Source organism: Medicago sativa, chromosome 4 (genome assembly GCF_051527215.1).
Source record: "Medicago sativa cultivar Bolivia chromosome 4, Bolivia_mono, whole genome shotgun sequence".
In the NCBI taxonomy this organism is placed as follows: Eukaryota; Viridiplantae; Streptophyta; class Magnoliopsida; order Fabales; family Fabaceae; genus Medicago; species Medicago sativa.
This window is the reverse complement of record NC_140752.1, coordinates 66,642,789-66,665,432: the sequence shown is the minus strand read 5'-3', so window position 1 is coordinate 66,665,432 and position 22,644 is coordinate 66,642,789. Positions and strand designations below refer to the sequence as shown.

Sequence of the window (22,644 nt, the reverse complement as noted above, 5' to 3'; positions counted from 1 at the left end):
GGCGGCCGACTGAAGATCCTCGTACCATGTCTCATATATTGCCACGTGCTCCCTCCATCCCTCCTAGTGGCACATCTGCTGCAGGAGTTATATACAAGGATAACTACGATGAACAGCCTATACTTATCTATAGGATGTTATTCCTTAACAAAAACATGAAAATTTCATGCACATGAAGAAATTTAGTCCTAGAATTAAGTAGATAGGAAGCTACAGAAAAGGTTTTTTGTAAGCCAAAATTTTAAGGATGCATGATTTATAGATTGATAGAAGTTTTTTATTTGATACAAGTTACACACTTGATTAAGTATGTTTCGAAAATTATTTAAAAAGATTATTTAAATTAAAATAATAAAATGGAAAAAATTTTAAAGCTAAGGTCATCTTTTAACATTGATGATATCATAGCATAGGCATTATAATCCATATGATTCTCATTGAGGAGAGCATACTAAATTCTTTATAGGGATATTATGATATGAACCTAAGATCTTGGGTTCTCAATTGGGTGCACAAATGTCATACAAGCTCCTTCCTTCTATAGAGGAAGAGTTGCACAAGAGCACTAAAATGGTAAAGTACATGAAATTTACAATAATGTCAAACAGTTCAAATATCAATCACCAACCCAATCTTGGGCAGGATTGAATACATCCATTGCATAATAAAGGAAAGCGCGGTTGATTATTTGACCTAATCTTATATATATGAATATTACGGATATGTGCAACTGATGCTGGACTTCAGTTTTGCAAACATGTAATGCTCCAGCCAAAACAATAACGGGATAATCCACAGCCCGATTGTTAGCATACAGCGTCTTTTCTTTTAGCCTTCAAGAGCCGAGGGGATCCAAATAATACTCTTCGATCAATATGGCAATGCAAGTAACAGGTATTCAAAGCTGCAGTGCACTGTTTACATCAGAAGATAAGGCACCGAATTTTTAAAATATTCCACGAGACCAGCTGCGAGCCTTGAACTTCTCTGCAGCATATCATGGGATAGAAGATGCAATCCCACATGCAAGGTGTGAAATAATAACTCTGCCAGGACAAATGCTGAAATCAAAAGGATGGCGGAATCTAAACAGAACTCAGTTCAGTTTCGGCCATGCATAGATTACTAATTGGGATCATTGGTAGACTTCACAATATGGCCAGACTAAAGGGACCTCCAAAAACATCGGAGTGGGGGATTCCTTGTCACAAGGAAATAATCACACCAAAGGTCCTACTCCACACCTTGATCAACTGAACATGCCTGAGGCCAGTTCTTACATGATATTGGGAATGGGACTTCTATTTAAGATGTTCAAGTATGAGAAACCTCCTGAAACCTCAAATCCATGGTGTCCAACCTTCGTACATGTTACAAAGATTATCTGCACTAGTAGCTTGCTTTAGTAGATAATCTACTTGCTCTGCAATACTAATTTCTCTGAAATTCAAAGAAGGTTCGGTATCAGTGATAAAGTTCAGCAGAAGATTGAGTGCCAAAAAGAGCTATATACCCATACCTGCGTTCAGAAATATCCCGACCATCAATTTTCATCTCAACCCGCCTCAATACTGACAGGGCATAAGCATTTTTGCCTACAGATAAGTGCAAACAGAAAAGGTTTTATGAAGTCAAAGAACATAAATTAAATACTACGAGGGTGAATGTAAAAGATTGTTGGCTGTTCCTATCTCGCACATTGTTCCAGCCAATATTGAAACTCAAGTTCTCCCAAATGATTCATCCTTAACTGGAGCTCATTAACCACTTGAGCCCAATCACTTGGTTACTAATGTGAGATTTAAATCAAATGAAAAGAGACAAGAAATGAGTAGTTGAAAAAAGACTTTATACATACCCCTTCCTACGCGAGTACTAGTATTGAAGTCAACATCGGGAGTTTCTCGGTGATCTGTGCCATTCTTAGCTTTATTTGTAGAAAGAAAATCATCTTCCCCATCAAATTTTAAGTTCTCATTTGATGGGTTCTGGGAGACAGCAGAGCTGGCAACAGATTTCTCACTGGGAAAAGGCATAGCATTGGGATGTTCGGTGGCCTCATTAGTTAACAGTAGAGATTCAGCACTGTCGAGATCAGCTTCCAGAGGAAACGATTCTGACACCTCAAAAGGTGAGATTTCTTCTACATCAGTTTGAGACAAAGAAGACGTATGTAAATGACTGATAGGGTTTCTGCTACTAGACACCTGTGAAAGCATATCTGTATTTTCTGCCGAATCATTCAAGCTATCAGGAAGACTAACTTCAGCAGATGTACTGTCAGATTCTGAGCTGCTACAGAAGCTGCTGTCTGGTGGTGATATCCATCCTTTTTCTTCCAAAGAAAGTCGAGAAAAGCCAATAATATCTTCTGTCTTGTCATCATCAGACCTAGAGAGACTCTCCCCTTCTTTACTATCAAACTCAACAGCATCACCACCACCAGCATCTGATGTAGACAAAACAATATCCTGTGATTTTACTTCCTGACTTTCTCCTATTCCTTCGAGAGCCTGAAAACAAATAGCACGAATTTATATTTGTTCTTTCAAAATATGAGCCAAAAAAAAAATATCTATAAAACTTCTTTGCATGGATTTCATATAAATGTGTACACACACACACAGACACACATATGTATAAAAGAGAAACAAATAACCAAAAATATCGTGAAACTTTCACATTACTTTGTGCAGATTCCCAGCATGGAGATTAGCTGTTCTTGCTAGCCTAGTTAATAGTGAATAAAGCCCCTTCACAGCTGATGTCAGAGATGGCACGTATGGCTTAAAGGTCTGACAAGACTCCCTGATCCTTAAACTGTATGATTGATATATAGCTTGTCCATGGATGTGTGATATTTCCTTCTTGGTCTCACTTTCCCTAGCTATAGCATTAGCCATAGCAGCTGCATCCTTAGACAACACCGATTCAAGTGGAAGAAGGATGGCATTCACCTATCGAAAACATAAAACCACCAAAATACAATCTTACTTTAGGGTGAAGCTTGATATCAGGAAATATAGAATAGAAAGTTACAGCCGAAACCTGACAGTCATATTATAAATCTACAAAGGGATAAGAAAAACCTCTGAAAGATTTTCCATGAGAGAAAGGTGGATTGAAGCTGCCTCCTTCCCCAGATTGTAAACGTCGTGTACATCTTCAGTTATTGCTAGAACCTACAACAACAAAGCAACTTTAGGTAACAAACAATCAATGGAATGAAGACCTAAGGAGATTAAAGGAACACATAGCACCTAATTTATACACTTTTTACGGAGTGTTGCAAACTGCAGACAGTAATAATCCTTTTATGAACTGGACATCAATCATACTGTTTAAGCTATGGTGACAGGAGATTGGGTAATCAGGGTAAATTTTCTTATTTGTATACCAAATCCGTTTAATGAATTGGGATAATTTGGTGGAAAGGGGGCTCATAATTTACTATTACATGGTTAACAGGTAAGTATCACATAACTAGAAGATTTTGAGACAAGTTCATCAAATTACATTAATATTAAAAATTCAAATGCTTATAATTGGTCTTGTTAATATTAAAATTTAGAACCATATAATGATATAAACAATAAATGTATTAGACATCAATAGATATCAAATTCTATAAACCAAGAAGAAAATTAGTTCAGAATTACAATCCTTAGTAATACAAGGTAACATCAAGTGCTGTAGAGACTGCACCTCTTCAAGCATAGAACCACATTCAGAAGTTAAAGCAGTATGCATCCTTGAAACCTGAGCAAAAGCAGACAATGCAACACTAGCCTCATACGCACAATCCCTCATTGAAAGAACTGTGCTTTGTAACTCACCTATATAAAGGTAAAGAACATATTAAGTTAAAATATGCAGAAACAATGCTGCTACACCCAAAAATCAAATAAAACACGCATATGCATGTTTGAACATCAATGTCCAATTGACCAGTAACCAGGATCAGTGAGATCTACCGGAAGCTGACTTCGCTTTCAGAGAGGCAATGCAGAGTTCATTGGTAGCAGTATATAATCCACTGGAGGCAGCTTCAACAGTGCATTGTGCAAGCTTCCACTCTTGTTCAGTACCTATTTCGAGAACAGGAAAGCAAAGTTCAATTTCATGCAGAAGTTTAATTGGAGTGAAGTGATGTCAACTATAGAGGAATATTGCAAACTCACGTGTATAAGAATGGAAAGTAACATCCAATCTTGTTAGTGAGTTCAAGTACAATTGCTGCCATGTATTTCTATCAACACCACTCCTAAAGGGATACGATTGCCCTGGTATAAGCAAATACCCATCTCTTGATGCTTCAAACTCTAATACCGACATGCATAACTTCACAATGTCTGATGCTTTTTCTCTAGATTCCCATAAAATCTCCCTCCGTTTCTTAATATGTTCATGGAACTCGGGAGGAATTCCTGAATTTTTAGTTGAGGAATTTCCAGAACTACTTGAATTTGGACCCCCACAAGCCCAACCCATTGCTCTCTCAAGCTGTCCTTCGGCTATAAGAGAAGGTTGTTCACAAGACTGAAGGCTATCTGTTGACGACGTGATTTTTGAAATGGCAGATTGTATATTTTCCAATAACTTAGATCTGCTGAGATTTAAAATGATTGGATACAAGCTGTCACCAGTATCAAGATACTTCTCATATGTGATTCTTCTGTTATATGATGGGTTCAAACTATCATCATGCATCCATTCCATCTGAACTACCTCAAGGGTAGTTTTCTGAAGAGCTTCTTTCAACTCACTCACTTGTCTTTTCATGAGAGAAGCTGCTGACTTTGCTGCTCTAGCTGTTTCATGTGCATTACAATACTCCTCAAGCATATGTAAAACCTTCTTTGCAGCCCCATCCTTTTTCACCTGATCTAAAGTGAGTTCCTTTGATAAATCTGTTAATTGTTTCAAGTGCTCCATTTCTCTATCCAAACAGGCCAACAAACTAGGGGCAACTCTTTCTTTCAAATACTGACTAATGTGTTTCTGAAGTTGAATTTCAAGTTTTTTCTTCATAAAATTGAGGGACTGGTCAAAGCCTAAATTTTGCTCAACCGACGAAGCTACATCATGTATGCATGCATCAACAAAAGAATCTATAACACCTACTTTCCAAATAAAGAATGAATGGTCATCTAATAAACCTTCAACTTTCCAGACATACTCAGAAATGGAATTCCCAGAATTTATAAAATCTGCAAGAGTGTGAAATTTACTTGAGGGAGTCGCAAGAGAACCATCAGCTGGAGACAACATAATATCACTGGATTCTAGTTCTAAGAAAGGTTTAACAAGTGCAGCCAATAGTGCTTTACTTCTCAAAATATGTAGCTCGCTTTTTTCTTCCTCGCCAACTAGAGATTGAAATTGACATTTCACCGAAACTAGTGAATTTTTAATATCAGCTTCTCTCTTAAGAAGTGAAGAGGTCCTTACATCCCTCTGACTCCAAGTTTGATGAAGTTCATCTAGTTGTGCTCTACAAGCTTCCTCTTGGGATGCAAGTTCCTCTGCCTCTTCCCATGAAAGATGATCCCTGCCCTTAACTGCAGCTTGTTCAAGAGCCAACTGCTGCTCAGTAATAAGACCAACCTTAACAAAATAATTCTGCTCAAGTTCAAACAGTGATGCTCTCTCCATTTCGACCTCCACAACCTGTTCCAATGCAGTTTCTATAGACCCTCGAACTTGTGAGATCAACCCAAATGCATCCATAACTTCTGATTTTAATGAAACTGCGGATCGTATCACATCTGGCAGAACAACTTCAGTCATTTGACTAATCAATCCCTTGCAGGAAGTCAGAATGGTTTTGAAAATGGAAACCCAATTACTTTCAGACGAAAACTTTGAATTATCTTTGTTTTTGTCAATAGAAGAGATATCCTTTCCAATGAATTGCCTTAGATCATTGACAAACTCTGTCAGGAGATTACATTTTTCTACTTGTTCTTCAAACCAAGCAAAAATAGTTCCAGAATCATTCCGCAACATATTGTATTGATTTCTTCCTCCTGACAAATCACTATATATATTGATTACTCTATGCTTGATCTCATTATAAAATGAACTTACAGCAATATTTAGAATTGTTAGTACTTTCTCCCTCTCCTCTTCTAGCTCACCTAAAAGTCTAGTACTGTTTGTCCCATCATATCTAGATTGAATGGAAGACATTCCACCTTCCCTTCTCAAAAGATCCATGGATTGCATGAATTTCATGAAAGCTGACAAAAGATGATCCTTAGTTATCGATTCTGACTCTAAGCCTATAGAACTTTCTATTTCAGTACACTCATTTTCCAACTTTTCTATTTCTACAGCATACTTGTCCACTCTAAGACAAAGATCATCATAACTGCGTTTGATGGAATCAGTGCTATCTACATGAAATTTTGCAAAAAGTTCAGAAGCCTGCCTTCTGGCAAGAGAGAGAATATCAGATGACAGGGCATTGACAGATAATTCAAGAACTTGAGCCCAGCAATGTACCGCACTAGTTGAAAGGTAATTTAATGGTAGAATTCTTTGCAGAGCCAAGGAGTACGCTTGCAGACAAGTTATGGCAGAAGTTAGTCCATCATCCAACTCAGCTATGAATTGAGAAACTTCCCTATCTATATCATGGCATTGTACCTGTGTTGGCTCAGGAACAACAGTTAGTGGAACACCTGCTAAAGTAACTGCAGATGTAAGAGATAAGGCAACTTCTATGTTACTCAGCTTAAAATAAGAACTTATTTCTGGTATTAAGCTGCATCGTAAAGCATCAAGAATCCTTCCATGTTGCTCAGCCCAAGTCATTGCCTCCTGAGCTTTCTCAGCAACCATAGCCTTTGCTTGAGCAAATTCCCGAGCCTGAATTTCAAACGAAACCCGTATTTTCTCTGAATTCCGGGTTGCTTCACCAACAATCGACTTAGCAGATGTCTCATGTAATGTAAGACTAGACCTCTCTTGGTCAGCTCGATGGTATATAGAAGAGGCAATCTCGTATTGATTTAGAGCATCGGCAAACCTCTGGTACATAGTTCTTAAAGTCAATTCAAATAAAGAAATAATTTATCTGAGAAATATGAATAACCAAAGCTGTGATCAAAATGTAGCCAAAAAATTCATGCTGATCATTACCTCAAGTACAGATTCGACAGCTGGCAGGCTAGTCAGTAATTGATCATGGTGCTCCTACTCAGATTTTGGAAAGAAAAAAAAACTATTAATAATGTTTTAGAAATCATGAAAGTATTACAAAATATATAAACACCTAGATAAGTTGAATTACAACAATTTTCACACCCAGGATTTGCTAATTGAAGGTTACTACAAACGAAGAATTCAAATACGAAAATACATGCATATTTATTTTAAACACATGCAAGTTATAAAACTATATCATGTAATATGTGGATGCACACATTTGTCTTGGCACTCAAAAGTATATATTAACAATGTGCTTGCTTCACTTCCACCGTTCTTCTTAGAATTTGTGGGTGGGTCCAACACAACCCCACAAAACCGGTTTGTAAGGTGAGAGGTGCCACTCTTCATAAACTCTAGCAAGGCCTTATCTTTAATCTATGTGGGACTTCCCCTCATGCCCAGCACTATTGGGCTTGGTGCGTGTATATACATAATGGATGACCCGAATCGATAGGCTCTGATACCATATTAAGTTTTTATATAGGGCCTAACTCATCCTTACAAAACCAGATTTGTAGGGTTGTGTTAGGCCCAATATAAAAACTTAATAGTTCTATAGCCTTAGTCTTACAGGCATAGCTTCATGCTACCACACGGTCACACCACAGAAAACCTGACTTTCCAAACACACTATAAATCAAAGTTTGTAATACCACTCATCTAATTATGTCAGGGCACATCAAACATACTTCCTTATGTAGAATGCATATACATATATATAACTTTTAGTTCGGTATGTACCTGTAGGGAAACGCGAATTTCCTGCACTCGAGATGCAAATAGACTTAAGCTAACAGCCAACTCCATGCCCTTCCTTTCTTCACCACCAATTGCAGCTTCGTCGTGAAAATCACCCCGTGTCCACTCCACAAGTGGATCCCAAACAAACACTTCTAGTAACATCAAAAGTATGTCTTTGTTCTTTTTTAGAATGCCAATAACTGCCTCACAGTTTGCTCTGAAGCTACCCTCTATTCCAGTAAGTCCTAAAGCTGCTTCAATCATATGTGTAAGACGGAAAGGAACGATCTCTGGAATTTTTAGTCTTTGTCCCTTATCAAAACACACATTGTAATCAATATGTACAATATCCCCACCACAAAAATCTATAAGAATGTTGTCTAAATGTCGGTCACCCAGTCCCAGAACATGACCAACCATACTCATTGCAGCAAGGCTTCCAGAATACCTGCAGATTGAAGAAAATAAGACAATCATGATAAATTTACAACAACAGTAAAGGGTTTGGAAACACTTTCAAATAGAATAGTTACAAACAGAATTTTGTATTTGCAACATAATGATAACAAGATAAAGACAAATTTGGTTAATCATACGAGGAGAGGACATAAAGGAACTAATGTCAAGAATAAGTTAGTATGTAATGAAAGAATCGCAAGCCTCCAAAGTGTAGGATGAACTAAACTTACTCTGTTTAAAGGCAGTTCCAATCCCATAATATAAAGGGGAAAGCCAAAATATATAAATAAATCCCCAAAAACCAAATCCACATTTAGACAATGAACTTTAACCATTGATTTTTAATCATAAATGGCAACCACAAAATACACCAGTAAGAGCTTAAAGTTCCATTAATATACCTTCTCATTTTTGAGTTGAAGGCTTTATATCCTTCGCTAGCACACCATAGCTCTTGGTGAAGAAGATGTCTAGGCACCTCCTTCATGAGGTCAAGAAGAACTTTATATTTGACTTCGTGGGGCCAATCCCTTCGTGAAATCACTCTCTTAATGCCTTTCTCTTTAAGTGCAGGTATGATCTTCCCATAAAACATATCACTGGGACGAGGAACAGGTGGAGGAGCTGAGGATTTTGTATTTGCAGTGCCCAATGCCACACACTGTGCATGCTGGGCACGGGTTTGCCAAGATTTAAATACACTGTAAATACTGACTACATTATCCACCCATTGGATTAGCCCAGCCCGGCCACTGATTGGAGTCACAGAGTAATATCGAATGCCAAGAGATTTGCTGCGTGTGGAAGAAGAAGAAATCAACAAACCATTTATAGCCTGAAGCAGTTGCATAATTCTGGCATCAAGGCGCAAATCTTCTCGTCCTTTAAGGAGATATGTATACTTTTGACCATCCGAACCAAGTATACCAAGTTTCTTAGGCTTAGTCTTTGTTGATAAGATAGTGACTTGTTGGAGGAAAGAAGCAATGGTAACAACCCCTTGAAGATCAGTTGCTTTGCCGGAATCAGGTACTTTCATTTGTTTCTCAAGACCTGGCATCGGAACATCTGAAGTTGATAACAGAGCCAAGCGTGGTGCAACTTCTTGTAAGGAAATTGAAGATTTCCTCTGGTAAGAAGCCAAGGATGCAGCAATACTATCAAAAGGTCGCCATACATCCCCGAGAGCTGAAGAAGATGATGGAGGAGTCTTGAAGGATATAATAGCTGATTTCAGTGGGATTTTATACTCTTCTTGGAACCAAGCTTCATGAGGAGTCTCAGGTTTTCGAGAAGTTGAAGCCAAACGACGTTCCAAAGCCACAACTATTGGAGCCATCATTGCAGAATAACGAGCAGAATTAATCTTTCTCTTTTCATTGTGACTAAGTGTGGCATTTTCTGCAATTCTTGCAGCCTCCTCTTTAAGTACATTTATTCTCCTCATCACATCTGCAACAACATATAGTTAGCCCCATTTCTGTTCACCAGCAGAAAAATCCAAATTGTACAATAAAAAGAAAAGGTGAAATTCATTCATCAAACATTAAAAAGAGTCAATAATTCTTCAATGTAGATCAATAAAAAGGTATTCCAAGAGCAATGAAATATTGTCAAATAAGGAAAAAAACCTGTGTGAAGATCCTGAAGAGTACTGAGCCATAATTCCTCCCAGAGAACAGTAACATTTCCTAGCTCATTTATCATCAGTTCAACATCCTGAACCAATCTAGGGTAAAGCTCCCTCTGCATGAAACAAAAACTGATCATCCTACATGCTACTTTGACCAAGCAAGCTAAGATAAAGTCGGTATAAAATCAATGACAGCAATTGACGTATCAGTCAAACTAATGAGTGTGTGTTGTGATAAAGAAGCCTGGTCAAACAAACGAGTACCCATCGAAATGCTCAATCAGCTGAAAAACATACTGATATCCACTTGCTTATCCGAAATCCAATTTCAGACTAAGTAGTGTGTAGTGCATAATTTGATAAGTATGCCTAGTCACTTATGATGACATTCAGTGTAGAGCACTAACACTTCAAACTCATTTGAGGACCCAAGACTCGCAGACCTAAGACTCACAGAACCTCTTTACTAAACCAACAAAATTATTTCAAGTTCAATGGGACCTAAGACTCACAGAAAGATCAAGAGATAAATTTGACATTTGGTGTTGCAGTTCAATTTCTGAGTTAAAACTATCACCATCCAACTCTTCTAAAAACTGATGTTGTTACGTAAAGCCATAACTGGTTTTATATCTTTACAAACCATACAAACCATTTCATGCAAGAGCCTTTTGGGCTTGAAGCATGAACAGTGCAAGATTCCATTATCCCTTTATATGAAACTCGTATTTCCTAATTAAGAATGTTGAGAAAGAGACCAGAAAAGCAAGTGAGAATTATTATATCTAATTACACACAGCAGAATATTAAAATCTAGTTATAAATACAAGGATTTAAAATTTACATAACTGTTGTAACAGGATATTTATCCTGTTTACAATAATTCTAACACTCCCCTCAAGCTAAAGCATATACTCCCTCCGGCCTTATTTATAAGCAAAAAAAATTGGTGTTTACTGCTAGTAATTAAATAAGGTCATTTTAGCAATTGTAACACAACTTTTACATAAAATCAATACAAAAATTGACTTCTTAATAAGTGTGCAAATGGATAGATTTGCTTAAAAAGAAGGCCAGAGGGAGTAAATCATATGGACCAAGCTTATTACATATGTAATCAATCTGAGGATCTCTCAAAGAAATAAGGGAAGACATTTGCCAATCGGTCCTTTGAATTTACAAAGCTAGTCGTAATGTCTCCCAATAAGATCTTCTTGCTAATGACATGGCAATCCATTTTAATGTGTTTGTTTGGTACTCTCATAGAATACTAAATTTGAGGTGATTTGCAATCACACCTCCGATTTCTAGCCCATGATCTTCCTCTCCTTTATGTGGCCCTTCTCTGTCGACCTCTTGTGGGCACACTATCAGCTTTTTCACTCTATTGTTACTACTATCTTTCTCTTGCTCATAGTTGGGATTCGATCGCGGTTTTTGATTTCTCTCTTTTTCTCCCTCTCTCATTATTGTAGAAAGACAAACAAAAAATTAAAATTACAAATCCTTATTCACGAGAGCAAACATTGAAAATTTGGAGGCAAGAGACTCAATAAGTGACGATGCACTCACAAGGGATAGCGACGGCACTCAAACCCTAGGAGAGGAAAACCTTCTCACGCATATTAAAACACTAATAATCAACTAAAAATTCAAGATTGCACAAACATATTTGGATCGAAATCGAAATACAATGAAATGAGGCTAAAATCTCAAATATAAATCTTTTTTTTACAAGTAAATCAATTTAAGGTTAACATTTAATAATAATAACAATAATAATTAAATTAATGAACTTCATATGATTTAACTAATATATTTTGTTGAATAAACTAACTGTTAGAAGTTCAGAGACTCCATTGATGGAGCTTGAGTCGGTTAGAGGAGAGAAAAGAGAGAGAAAGGGTTTTGTAACTGAATTTGTATTATCTCAATTGTAATTGATTACACTGAAGAGTATAGTATATATAGTGGCTTACAATGATATGCCAGCTGTACATACTTAGCTCCAAGGTTAAACCAAGATTACTAACACAGTTTAAGTAATGCTTTAAGTAATGCTAAGCTAATCTCTAAGCTAACAACTCTATATCTCTAATACTCCCCCTTCAAATTGAGGGTGGATTAGACACCCCCAGTTTGTCTCTGAGTTCAAGAAATCTGGCAGTGGAAAGGGGTTTGGTGAGCATGTCAGCCCATTGATATTGAGCAGGGATATGAGAAACCACTAGGCTTTTGTTGAGAACCTTTTTATTAGGTTAAAACCATAAGAATTCTGCTCTTTACCCAACAGAAATTGCTCGCTCCCAACTGAAAAGACTAAAATGCCCCTGTGTGAGTTAACTCACGCTAGTGTTAACTCAATCACACAAAATTGGCTTGTAACTTGCAAGGTAAAGGATGTCCACTTATAAACTCTTTTTCAGGTGATTTCACATCCAATGTGGGACTCTAAACACCAACTATCATGGAAAATAAAGGTATTAGGTAAATCCTCGTGATTGGTTTTACTTTTTCTACCAAAACCAAATGATTTCTTATCCAAAAACCTACTAAATTATATATCAGACATCAATACTACTAAATCATTTCTCACTCTGAAAAGATTGGCTAAAAAAACACTGCCCAGAGGGCCAGGTCATGCTAGTTGAATTGTTGCATGGTGAGAACTTCCATATGATGTGAAAGAAAACAATTGTTGTCAAAAAAATATATACAAGCTGCAAAATGAAAACATAATTTTTCACATTACCAGACAACCCAGCACATGATGAAGCTCCTCTGAAGGCTTCTCTTCATAAGCATGGACATCAACTAGAGTTGGGTAAACTATAGAACAAGGAGAGTTCTTGGCCAGCATGATCAGCAAACCCTCCAACTGCTTCCGAACCACTTTTTCGGGATGAGAACTCAAACGTGCAAACAGCTGAGGTGTAACTTCCTAAAAAAACAATTCATGCAACACTTCAGCAAACTAGCATCCCTTTAAAACTGATAGAATTTAAAGTAAAAGTTCAAGATCTAGCACGCGACCTGCCATGGCAACAAAGGAACAACCAAAAGGGAAGATTCAAGATTATCTTTCAATTCCACACCATAATTGAGAAGTATATGCAATATATACAAAGTAGCCCTCAGAGTGTAGCTGCCAGTTTTTTGCTTGAAAGTGTCATTTTCAGACCCAAGCATTTGACTATGGCCAAGATGGGAAGAAGAATAAGAAAGATATTGTATGTAACCATGAGCAGCATGTCCAAACAGAGACACTCTTCTCCTCCTCAAAGACCACCAAATATCAACAAAATCATCCAATGTAGATACTATGTCAGATTCTTCCGGCCCAAGGTTTGCATTTAACAAACAGATCCTTAATTGAGAAGATACGATGGCTGAAAGGCGTTCTCCACCGGAGTTTTCTGCACCCGGTGCCCCTGCAGCGGTTTCAATAATATTCACTACATGCGTTACCAATTTCTGCAGAGGATTTTCGGTACTTGAGTGCTCTGCAGAATCATACCGAGAGCTTTCCTCTTCCTGTTCATCTATGAAACCTTCCATATCAATATTGTCCTGAAGAAGACACAAAAGCAATGACTTGATTTGTTTAACTTCATCCTTGGTCAGTCTGAATCTCTCAGGCAAAATTTCTGGAACAAGTATGGGAGAAAATAAGCAAGAATCCAGGGTAGTTTCACTCTGAACAGGGAGTGAGCCTCCGGCTTGCTTAAAGCACCAAGAAGCATAAGAAATCCATGACTTGCCCATGGTGGGGCAAATACGAGAAGACAATTTTGTTGTTGTACCAACAATTTCCTCGATAATAGAACCCAAATTCTGTTTACAGTTTATATTTTCATTATTGACGTTTTTGCCAATTGAAGTTGATTCAGTCATATCAAAATCTGCTAACATCTTCTGAACAGTACTCTCTGGATTCCAATCTGAAAAATCACGCCGTAGCCAACCAGCGAGTTTCAAGCAAGCTCTGGCCTTCAGAATTCTCTCTTCCACGTCAAATATTCTAGATGTTGAAGAACTCATAAAAGGGCTTAAAAACGACCAAAGGTTTGTGAAAGCATCTTCAAATTTGTTTTCAGCATACTGCAGTAAAATGCTCTCGTACTGCAAATTTAAGACAAGAAGATTGCGATGTTTCTCCTCTGGGCAAGCAGATATGTTATCTTTGATATAGTTGTTCAAACGATTTGCCAGCAATAGATTTCTTTGTTTACGAGCTAAACTGTGCAAATTCATGCAGAATTTTAGAGTAACCGGAGAAGTTGGGGAAATGGTTTGATAAACCCGAAGAACTTTCAGCCATGGATTACAATCTTGGCGGATTTTACTTATAGAGAATGGAAATGGCTGAAGAGAATTTATTGATGACTGAAGTTGTTTGGCCTTCTCATCAGTTGATTTAAGCTTGAGATCCTCTTCTACAAGGAAAATGCAGTGCAACTGTATAGCAAGAGGTGTTGCTTCAGCTAACCCATCAAGGGGCAAAACAGAAAGTGGTTCCTCCAACATTGACTTTGCTTTCTGCAAGTCATGAAGCACCTTATCACTCTTTCCCTCCTTCTGGAAGAGCAACGATTGGAGAAGCATCTGCTCGCTCCTCTGCAAGGCTAATTTTGGATCAAGGGTAAGCTCACTATTACTTTTAGGTGTCAAATCAAGGGATGACCATGCAGCCTGATAATCACCCTCATCAAAACGTGCCAATGCATGGATTGCATTAACTTCATTGCCTGCCATTGTCAGGGCACCAGAATAATTTCTACCAGTGTACTTAGCACGAAGCAATTGCAATTCTAGCAGCCAGGTTTCAAGAGATTCCCAATCAGATACAGCAGCATAACTCTCAATTACACGTGCTATAACAAACTGTATACCATCAGAGCCCAGGGAACTGAGCGACTCTTCCGTCTGCAGTAAGTGAGTAAAGTGAGCTGCAGCATTTTCATACTCGCCTCTTGCCTGATATACAAGCCCACTTATCCATGAAAGGGGTCCAACAGTTCCACACTCATTGAAGGACTGGTTTTCGTCCCCAAGTAAGGAGGAGAATGTAGCTGAAACCCATTTTTGTAGGCCAATCAAAGAATCTGGTTCAGCACTCTTGCAAAGAGCCAGTGAAATGTGTCTTAAAACTTTTAAGACGTCTCCTTTATTTTTTCCTCTGATATTGTGGAGGTTATCAGTTACCTGAGCCCTTGGCTTTTCTTTCAAAGCTGATACAGAAAGATTCTTAAGGTCTTGCAAACGAAGTGTGCAGTATTGAATAACAGCATCGTTGCAATGTAGAGCCAATCCAGCATTCATCATTGGTTCACATATACGAGAAAACCAATCCTCGCAAACTTTTTTGTTGGCCCGAAAGAATACAGAACTCTGACGGGTAGCAGATGGTAAAATGACAGAACCCTCGTATGCATTGTATACATTTTTCTTCAGAGCCTCAACAAAATCAAGCAGTAACCTCATTGGTAACAAATGAGCACCAGAAGACCCTATCATGCTTAAGTTCCCATCAATTTGCTCATTATCAAGTTGCAAAAGGTGTGCAATGTCCAACAGCATGCGCTCTAGAGCCGCAAATGTTTGGGTAGGCCCACCAAGATTTGTCCTAAGACGTGTAGAAATACAGTACCGAGCTGCTTCCTGTACAGCCCACCAGGCACCAGCTATATTATTGACAGAACATACTCTTTCAAGCATGCCTTCATCCACTTGTACATCCAACCACGGACAATTAGCACCAAGATTTCCTGTTTCTTCAGGCTGATTTGAAATAGCATCCTTTGAACTCTGGCAGCTATGAATGAGGCGCTCGATCCAAGAAGAAAGAGGTGCCTTCCATCTTTGTGAAATGTAACTTAAGATTGACACCAGGTGTTGTGATTGAAGTTGGAGTGGCAGCTGCTTCAGGGCGAATAATTGTGTCCAGTGCATCTTTGTAGTATTGCCAAACCCGAGATCGACAGGTCTAAATCTCCCATAATCATAGAGACCACATGTATATATGGTAGTTGGCAAAATATGGGAAAGCAGTCTCACATATGCATCTTGTATCTCTGTTGATGGATCCCCAAGTTTCTCCAGTATCACTTCAGCTAAGGGATATAAGCATACAGGATGCAAAAGCCTTGCTTGTATAAACATCTCCAAGGTTATTGCAACATTTGATCTTACTTCCGGTTCCCTCTCAAATGTACCACCTAGAAGTGAGAAAACCAAGTTCATGATTACACCAGCATTTCCACATGCTTCATAAGAGAAGCCTTTTGAGCTTGCGATCTTATTAACAGCCATAACATTCTCGCACAACTTTTGTCCCCAATCTAGAGCTGCTATTTTGATAGCCAGAGGAGAAGAAACATGAAGGGCTTTTACAAGGAATTTGCTGTACTTTTCCAAATTCTCAGTAATCACGGCAGAAAACCCATCACAGAATTTATCGTCATCATCCTCCTTTTTAGCTTGAAACTCAACAGAATCTTCGCCATGGTTATGTTCTCTTAGGGAACACTTAATTAAGAACTCAACTGAATTTAGCCTCTCCACTGTCTTGACTGCAGCAAACTGCAACTCCATGAAGGCCTGAATAGGCAGCTCAAAAGGGTTCATCTTTTCCATGATAAAGGACAACAACTTTTCCAATCTCATAAGATACAATGTAGCTCTTTCTGTTTGGCCAATCAAACTGCTATCCCCAGACATGGAAACACATGCTAATAGAACTTTCAAATCAAATTTGATCACCGCAAACAGTTCAAGTTTCGAAAATGTTTTAGAATCTATATCGAAATTGAACTGATCGGAATCATCGGTATCCTTTCCTATCACGCTCTTCAACAGCTCCAGTTCATCAATCAATAAGGCGACCGCTTCATCAACAACTTCTGCATTCCCATGCTGAAGCAAGAAAACATAGGTAGCTGCAGAACTTCCCGTCACCAAATGATTTGGATGCAATCGCAGCTGAGAAACCGGTGCATCAAACTTCAATAACTTCCGCACAGACATCGGGAGAAGGCCATGTTTTTGCAAGGACAATAACTGGAGATTAGTTTTCAAAACACCATGAACTTGAACAGAACTAATCTTCCCAAACCCAGCCTGATATTCCAAGCTCTGAAACAATATATCAAGTGCAAGAGAATAAAAACTCGAAAACCGTTCCTGCAATATTTCAGCTAATAAAGTCAAACACTTCCAAGAATCTTCAATCCATTCAGACCATCCGAATTTCTGCCCAATCAAAGGCAAACACCTAAGCAATCTCGGAAGCAACCCGTTAAGAGGCTCAATTATCTGCTCAAGCATATTCATTTCCAGCAAACCCGAAGCAGTAGACTGCAAAATTGTTGAAAAACAAGAAAGCAAAGCTAAAAGCCTCCGAAACTGTTGAGGCGTCCCCGAAATTCCTTCATGAAGCAAAGCCTCCATATCCCCCAAAAACTTAGTAAGCAACCTCAAAGACATTGTCAAACCACCAACCCAATGCTTCTGAAACTGCAAAAAACTATCCATAATAACCCTCCTATCCGATTTCGCAAGATCCGGCATCAAAGCCCAACCAAGTAAAAGATCAACAATATCATGAAAATGTGGCTGAAAACACCTAATAAACTTCAACGAAATCAACGTTATGACCCCCAAAATCGCATGAAGTAACGCTAACGAAGTTCTATCATCTTCTAAAAGCGCCTGGCACGCTTTGAGAATAGGTAAAGCATACCGTTCATTTCCACCGACGTTAAGAAACTCGCGCAAACCTTGTAGCGCGAGTTCCTTTGTAGCGTCAGTGGAAGTAACATTGCTGAGTAACGGTAATGCCCAACCGATGAAACGGTCAACCAAAGTGTTGAGTATGACATGATTCTGCCGGCCGTTAGAGTTAACGGGAATTGAACAGATTACACCGCACAGTGCTCCGTGTGCCGTAACCGCCGCTTGACGCACCTCAAACGATCTGCAACGGAATTTCACAACAAAAATAAAATTAAAAAATCGAAAAGTTTAAAATAAAAAAATAAAAATAAAAATAAATAACAATAATTAACGATAATAATAAACTACACGGACACCTTAGGTGTCCGTGTGTCCGGTGTGAACTTGTATGTGTAAGTGTGCGTCTGGTGTATGTGTCAGTGCTTATAGATAATGAATTGAATAAAGAAGGAGGAGAGGAGGGAATTAGGGTTACTTGTCGGAGAGGAGTTGGGAGAGATTTTGGGAGAGGAAAGAGGCGGAGTGAGAGATGAGGAGGGAGTTGTGAGGGTGGAGGATGGCGCGGTGGAGGGAGTTGAGAGCGGCGAGGCGAGAAGAGGGGTCGTCGTCGGAGGAGTCTTTGTTGAGGTTGGGGAGAGCGGCGGAGAGAAGTGATGCTAGTTGCTGTTGTTGTTGTTGAAGGCCTTGCATCTCTCATTTCATTTCTGTTGCTTGGTGAAGTAAAGTTCTTTCAACTCTGTAAACCCCAGGACACAAATACACCTTTCTGTTTAACTCGTTGCTCTTTTGTCTTTTGGCTTCTTTTTTTCTAATTATATTATTAACATTATTAACATATCTACAAAATATTAATTCCTTTTTAAGTAGCTGGAACAAAATGTTTTCTTTCTAATCTTTATAGTTTTCTTCTTGAGCATCTCAAGATATCATTTAAAAATTATTTAAGAAAACAAAGAAAAAGTATTTTGAAAACAAAATGATGTTTTTGTGGATCAATCGATAGTTTAAAGATAATTTTGAAAATGTGAGAAACAAGATAGATGGAGTATTCTTCAAAAAAAAAAAAAAAGATAGATGGAGTAAAAAAACACAAGACACTTCAAACCTTTATCTTTGAGGTTTCAATTATCAATGTCTTTTATTCCGGCATTGGTTAAGTGCAAAGTCATGGTAATGGATCTCTAACAACAATAGGATTGAATTGGGTTGATCATTTAAGAATCTTTTAAGTATATGTTATGAAAGCTCTTTTACCTTAAATTTATTGTTCTCACTTGCAAATTTGTTAAAAATATACATGAAAATTTATTGTTGAGTTGTGGTGTTCAATATATTATGTATTGGCACATGATAACACACTTTGTGTTCTTTCTTTAAGCACACTCCTTTATTTGGTTTCTTCACACGAGAACTTCTCCAAAAATATATTTCTTGGTCTTTGAAGGATTCTTAGATCGGAGGTTGATGGGTGGTTGACCTTTACATAATTTTGACTAGAGAATAAGCTTGATTGATTAAACGTAGACAACATAAGGGTGTTCGCGGATTGGATTGGTTCGGTTTTAGAAGGAAAAACCATCTGATCTAATTTTTTTTGGTTTTGTTATTTGTTCATCCAATTCGTTTGGTTTTCGGTTTTCATTGTTGTATATTTTTTAATTTTTTTTAAGAAAATGTATTATTTTATGATATTTCATAAAAAGGAAAGGTTACGAAAAAAATGAATAAGTATAAAATAAAAATAACATAAAGCAGATAAAATAGTTACAAAATCGTAAATTAATAATATTTCTTAAAAGAACGGAAAAAAAGTCAACATTATTAAAGAACAAGTCTAGAAAATAGTTGCATAATTGTAAATTAAAGAAACGTTTATAAAAAAATTTATATAATAATATATATACAAGTATAAATATTTCGGTTAAGGGAATCGAAATCCAATCCATTTAAAATTGCGGGTTTTTTTTTTTGAAGGAAAACTGCGGGTTTTTTGTTTGTTTGGTTTTTTGGCTTTTCGATTTGGTTACATCGATTTTCTTTAAATTGGATTGGACATGAACACCCCTAAACAACACAACCTAGAGACACTTGATTTAACAAACCAGAGGCAGAAAGCTCGTTTATAGTCTTTGACCACTGTGACCAGACGATCATTGTAACAAATGCTTATTTTGCAAGAGTTGGCTTTATGATATTATAGTGTCATATGATGCTTTTGTTTGCTATGTTGTCTAAGATATACTTTTTGATCAGATGATTATTTTGGTTTTGCCTTGCCTGGCATCTTTTGTACTTTAACTTACAATAGATATCCAATGGTTTCTTTTATAACAAATAAATCAAAATTAAAAAAACTAATGAGGTCTTTGGTGGATCACCTACAATATTGATCAATCTTAGACATTTAGAGTTAAATCTTGACATAAAAGACCTACTTGAGTAACTGAGATATAATTTAGAGACTCAGCCTTGGTTATATTATGACTGAAAAAATTGAACTATAAACTAGTATATTTACCCGGCGTTGAATGGGTTAGACATATGATTAAGGATGACCAAAAATTTGTTTGTGATATCCGCAAACAAAATTCACGACAGACAAGTACATGACAAATATCTTAATGAGTACACATGAATAGAATAAAATAAACCATATTTTAAGTAACTGTAAATTAGTAGAAGCACTCAGGGATGAAATTAACTGGATTTAGTAACATTATTAACTCACATAGAATAAAATTCCTTCAAGAAAAATTCACATTGAATAAAATAAACATTTTTTAAGTATTGAGACTCTATAGAAATTAGGGTAGTCGAGTTTGCATGGAAATTAGGGTAGCCGAGTTTGCATGGAAATTAGGGTATCCTGTTTGTAAACGTATTAAATAAGTGTACTGCAACTTGTCAAAAAAAAAAAAGTCTATAGAAACAATAGATATATACAAACGATGACACAAAAGGATAGGAATGAAAAGCTCATCAGTGAGGAGAAATATTAGGGATTGCTGCATTTTAATTAGAGGGAATTTGTTAGGTTAAATTGGTGCGCTGCATTTTAGATGGAATTTGTTACGTTAAATTGCTGCTAACCTAATGCAGCATTTTAGAGGGAAATTATTAGGTTAAGTTGCTGCAGACCTAATAAAATTAATAAATAAGGATTTCATTTACTTATTTAAATTGCACATTGATGTTGTTGTAGTTTGAATCTTTCTGAAACTTTACTTATCAATCTTCACCACAATCATCTATTAGATTGGTGGTTAAAGTTTTCTGAAACTGATCTATTAGTTTGATTTGGTTAATTATATTATGACCGAGAAAACTAAACTATAAGTTTCAAATATCTATTTGTCCCTATGAACTTAGCTCAGGTGATAAAGACAATGCATAATATATGCAAGGTATGGGGTTCGGACTCCGGACACCAAAAAAAAAAAGTTTTCGATACCTATTTAATATTATGCACTAAAAATTAGCTCCAAATGGATAGGGATAAAGTTCATCTCCCAAACCCTAACAACAAATACTTGTCCATCAATCTTCGCCATAATCACCTTATTGATAAGGACAATGTTAACGAGTGCCCCCGGGGAACTCTTTAAGAGCTTTAAAAGGTAACCTTTTTTGAAAATTAACGTAATCATTGCATTGTAAATTGAAATTTTTGACTTTTTTTATGGAATAATTTCTTTTTTTAGAATGCTTAAAGAGTGCCCCGGAGGCACTCGTTATTGATAAACTCCATGTTAGTTGTTCTCACTAAACAACGCGTAATATCCAATATTTTTTATTTTCAGTAGTAATATGAATATCCATTGCCACCAAACTCCCAATGGTAATACAAATTTTTGAAATAAAATTGTCGAGTACTCCCTCCTATCAGCGGAATCCAAGTAACTCTTTATGTGATCAACCTCTCAGGAGTTCATTCTTTGATCTCCTTAAACCCATGTCCAACAAATTCTTTTGCATGATTCACCGGACAATGAAAGTCCCCATCATCATCAACCTTAATGAAGACATTGTCCCCCCATTAGAATTGCATCCATTGTTGATTCTTTCCCTCCATCTTTTATTGTTGGTTTTCGAGTTTAAAAATATACCGAACGAAATTACCGGGGTGAGTCATGACCAGGTCGCTTTCTTTAAGACGTTTCGCGGAACTACCCTAGTTTGTGCAAGGTAGACTAACAACCGCGCCGCCTCCAGGATAAAACAGCCCAGATCACTGTTACGATTACACACTGCACAGTATGTAATCGCTCGAGAATTTACACCTCAAATATGGTTTAATCGTTCGATTAAAAACCACTCGAATATGGTACGTAACCACTCTGATCGAAACCGAATGGACAGAAAGGAGTAGAAGAAGAAGAAAGATTCGTTAACACAAATCGGAGGGAGAAGAGATGAAAATCACAGGAAGCATCAACTGTGAATTTCGGTGTGAAGAATGAGTGGGGCGAGCTCTCCTTTTATAGGCAGAGTTCGTAACCTAAAGGGGGAGACTTGCGGATCAAGTCGGCTTGATCCTCAAGTCACGAGTTTTAGGTTTTCCTAATTGGATACGCGTTTTGGATTTGGGCCGGGTCGGTTCGTAAGTGACAAAAAAATATATATCATTTTTTTTAACCCAAGCCCAAGCCCGGCCGGTCGGACGGCGGCGGCGTCGCGCGCGTGATATATATATTTTGTAAGCGTTCACCCGTTCACAAAAGTGGGTACCCCAAGGGCACACCCTTGGAGGTCACTCTTCCCATATATAAACACTTACTAGTTGGGGTGACTCTCCAATGTGGGACATTTTTAAGTCACACACCCACACACTAGTTTTTCATAGTGTTTTTTTTCTTTCCAAT

The 22,644-nt window shown here is 37.5% G+C and overlaps 1 protein-coding gene across 1 annotated transcript; it reads right to left on the bottom strand.

Moving 5' to 3' along the window:
• Positions 1-437: 437 nt before the first annotated feature.
• On the bottom strand, positions 438-18,565 carry LOC146930927 (uncharacterized). The gene is made up of 15 exons (XM_085702399.1): positions 18,258-18,565; positions 13,082-18,023; positions 12,801-12,989; positions 10,047-10,161; positions 8,817-9,867; positions 7,957-8,404; positions 7,147-7,200; positions 4,182-7,035; positions 3,975-4,088; positions 3,706-3,836; positions 3,090-3,182; positions 2,688-2,957; positions 1,859-2,513; positions 1,520-1,595; positions 438-1,440 (listed from the first exon to the last, which is right to left on the bottom strand). The coding sequence occupies exons 1-15, from the start codon at positions 18,470-18,472 to the stop codon at positions 1,341-1,343; spliced, it is 11,307 nt and encodes a 3,768-aa protein (XP_085558525.1). The 5' UTR covers positions 18,473-18,565; the 3' UTR covers positions 438-1,340.
• Between the last annotated feature and the right edge of the window lie 4,079 nt (positions 18,566-22,644).

Excerpts from the sequence above, each read along its gene's own strand:
- LOC146930927 (XM_085702399.1), bottom strand. The coding sequence starts at position 18,472 with ATGCAAGGCCTTCAACAACAACAACAGCAACTAGCATCACTTCTCTCC. Across the intron at positions 8,405-8,816 it reads TTCAACTCAAAAATGAGAAG|GTATTCTGGAAGCCTTGCTG; the intron begins GTATATTAATGG and ends TTCAATCTGCAG. Across the intron at positions 2,958-3,089 it reads TCATGGAAAATCTTTCAGAG|GTGAATGCCATCCTTCTTCC; the intron begins GTTTTTCTTATC and ends TGTTTTCGATAG.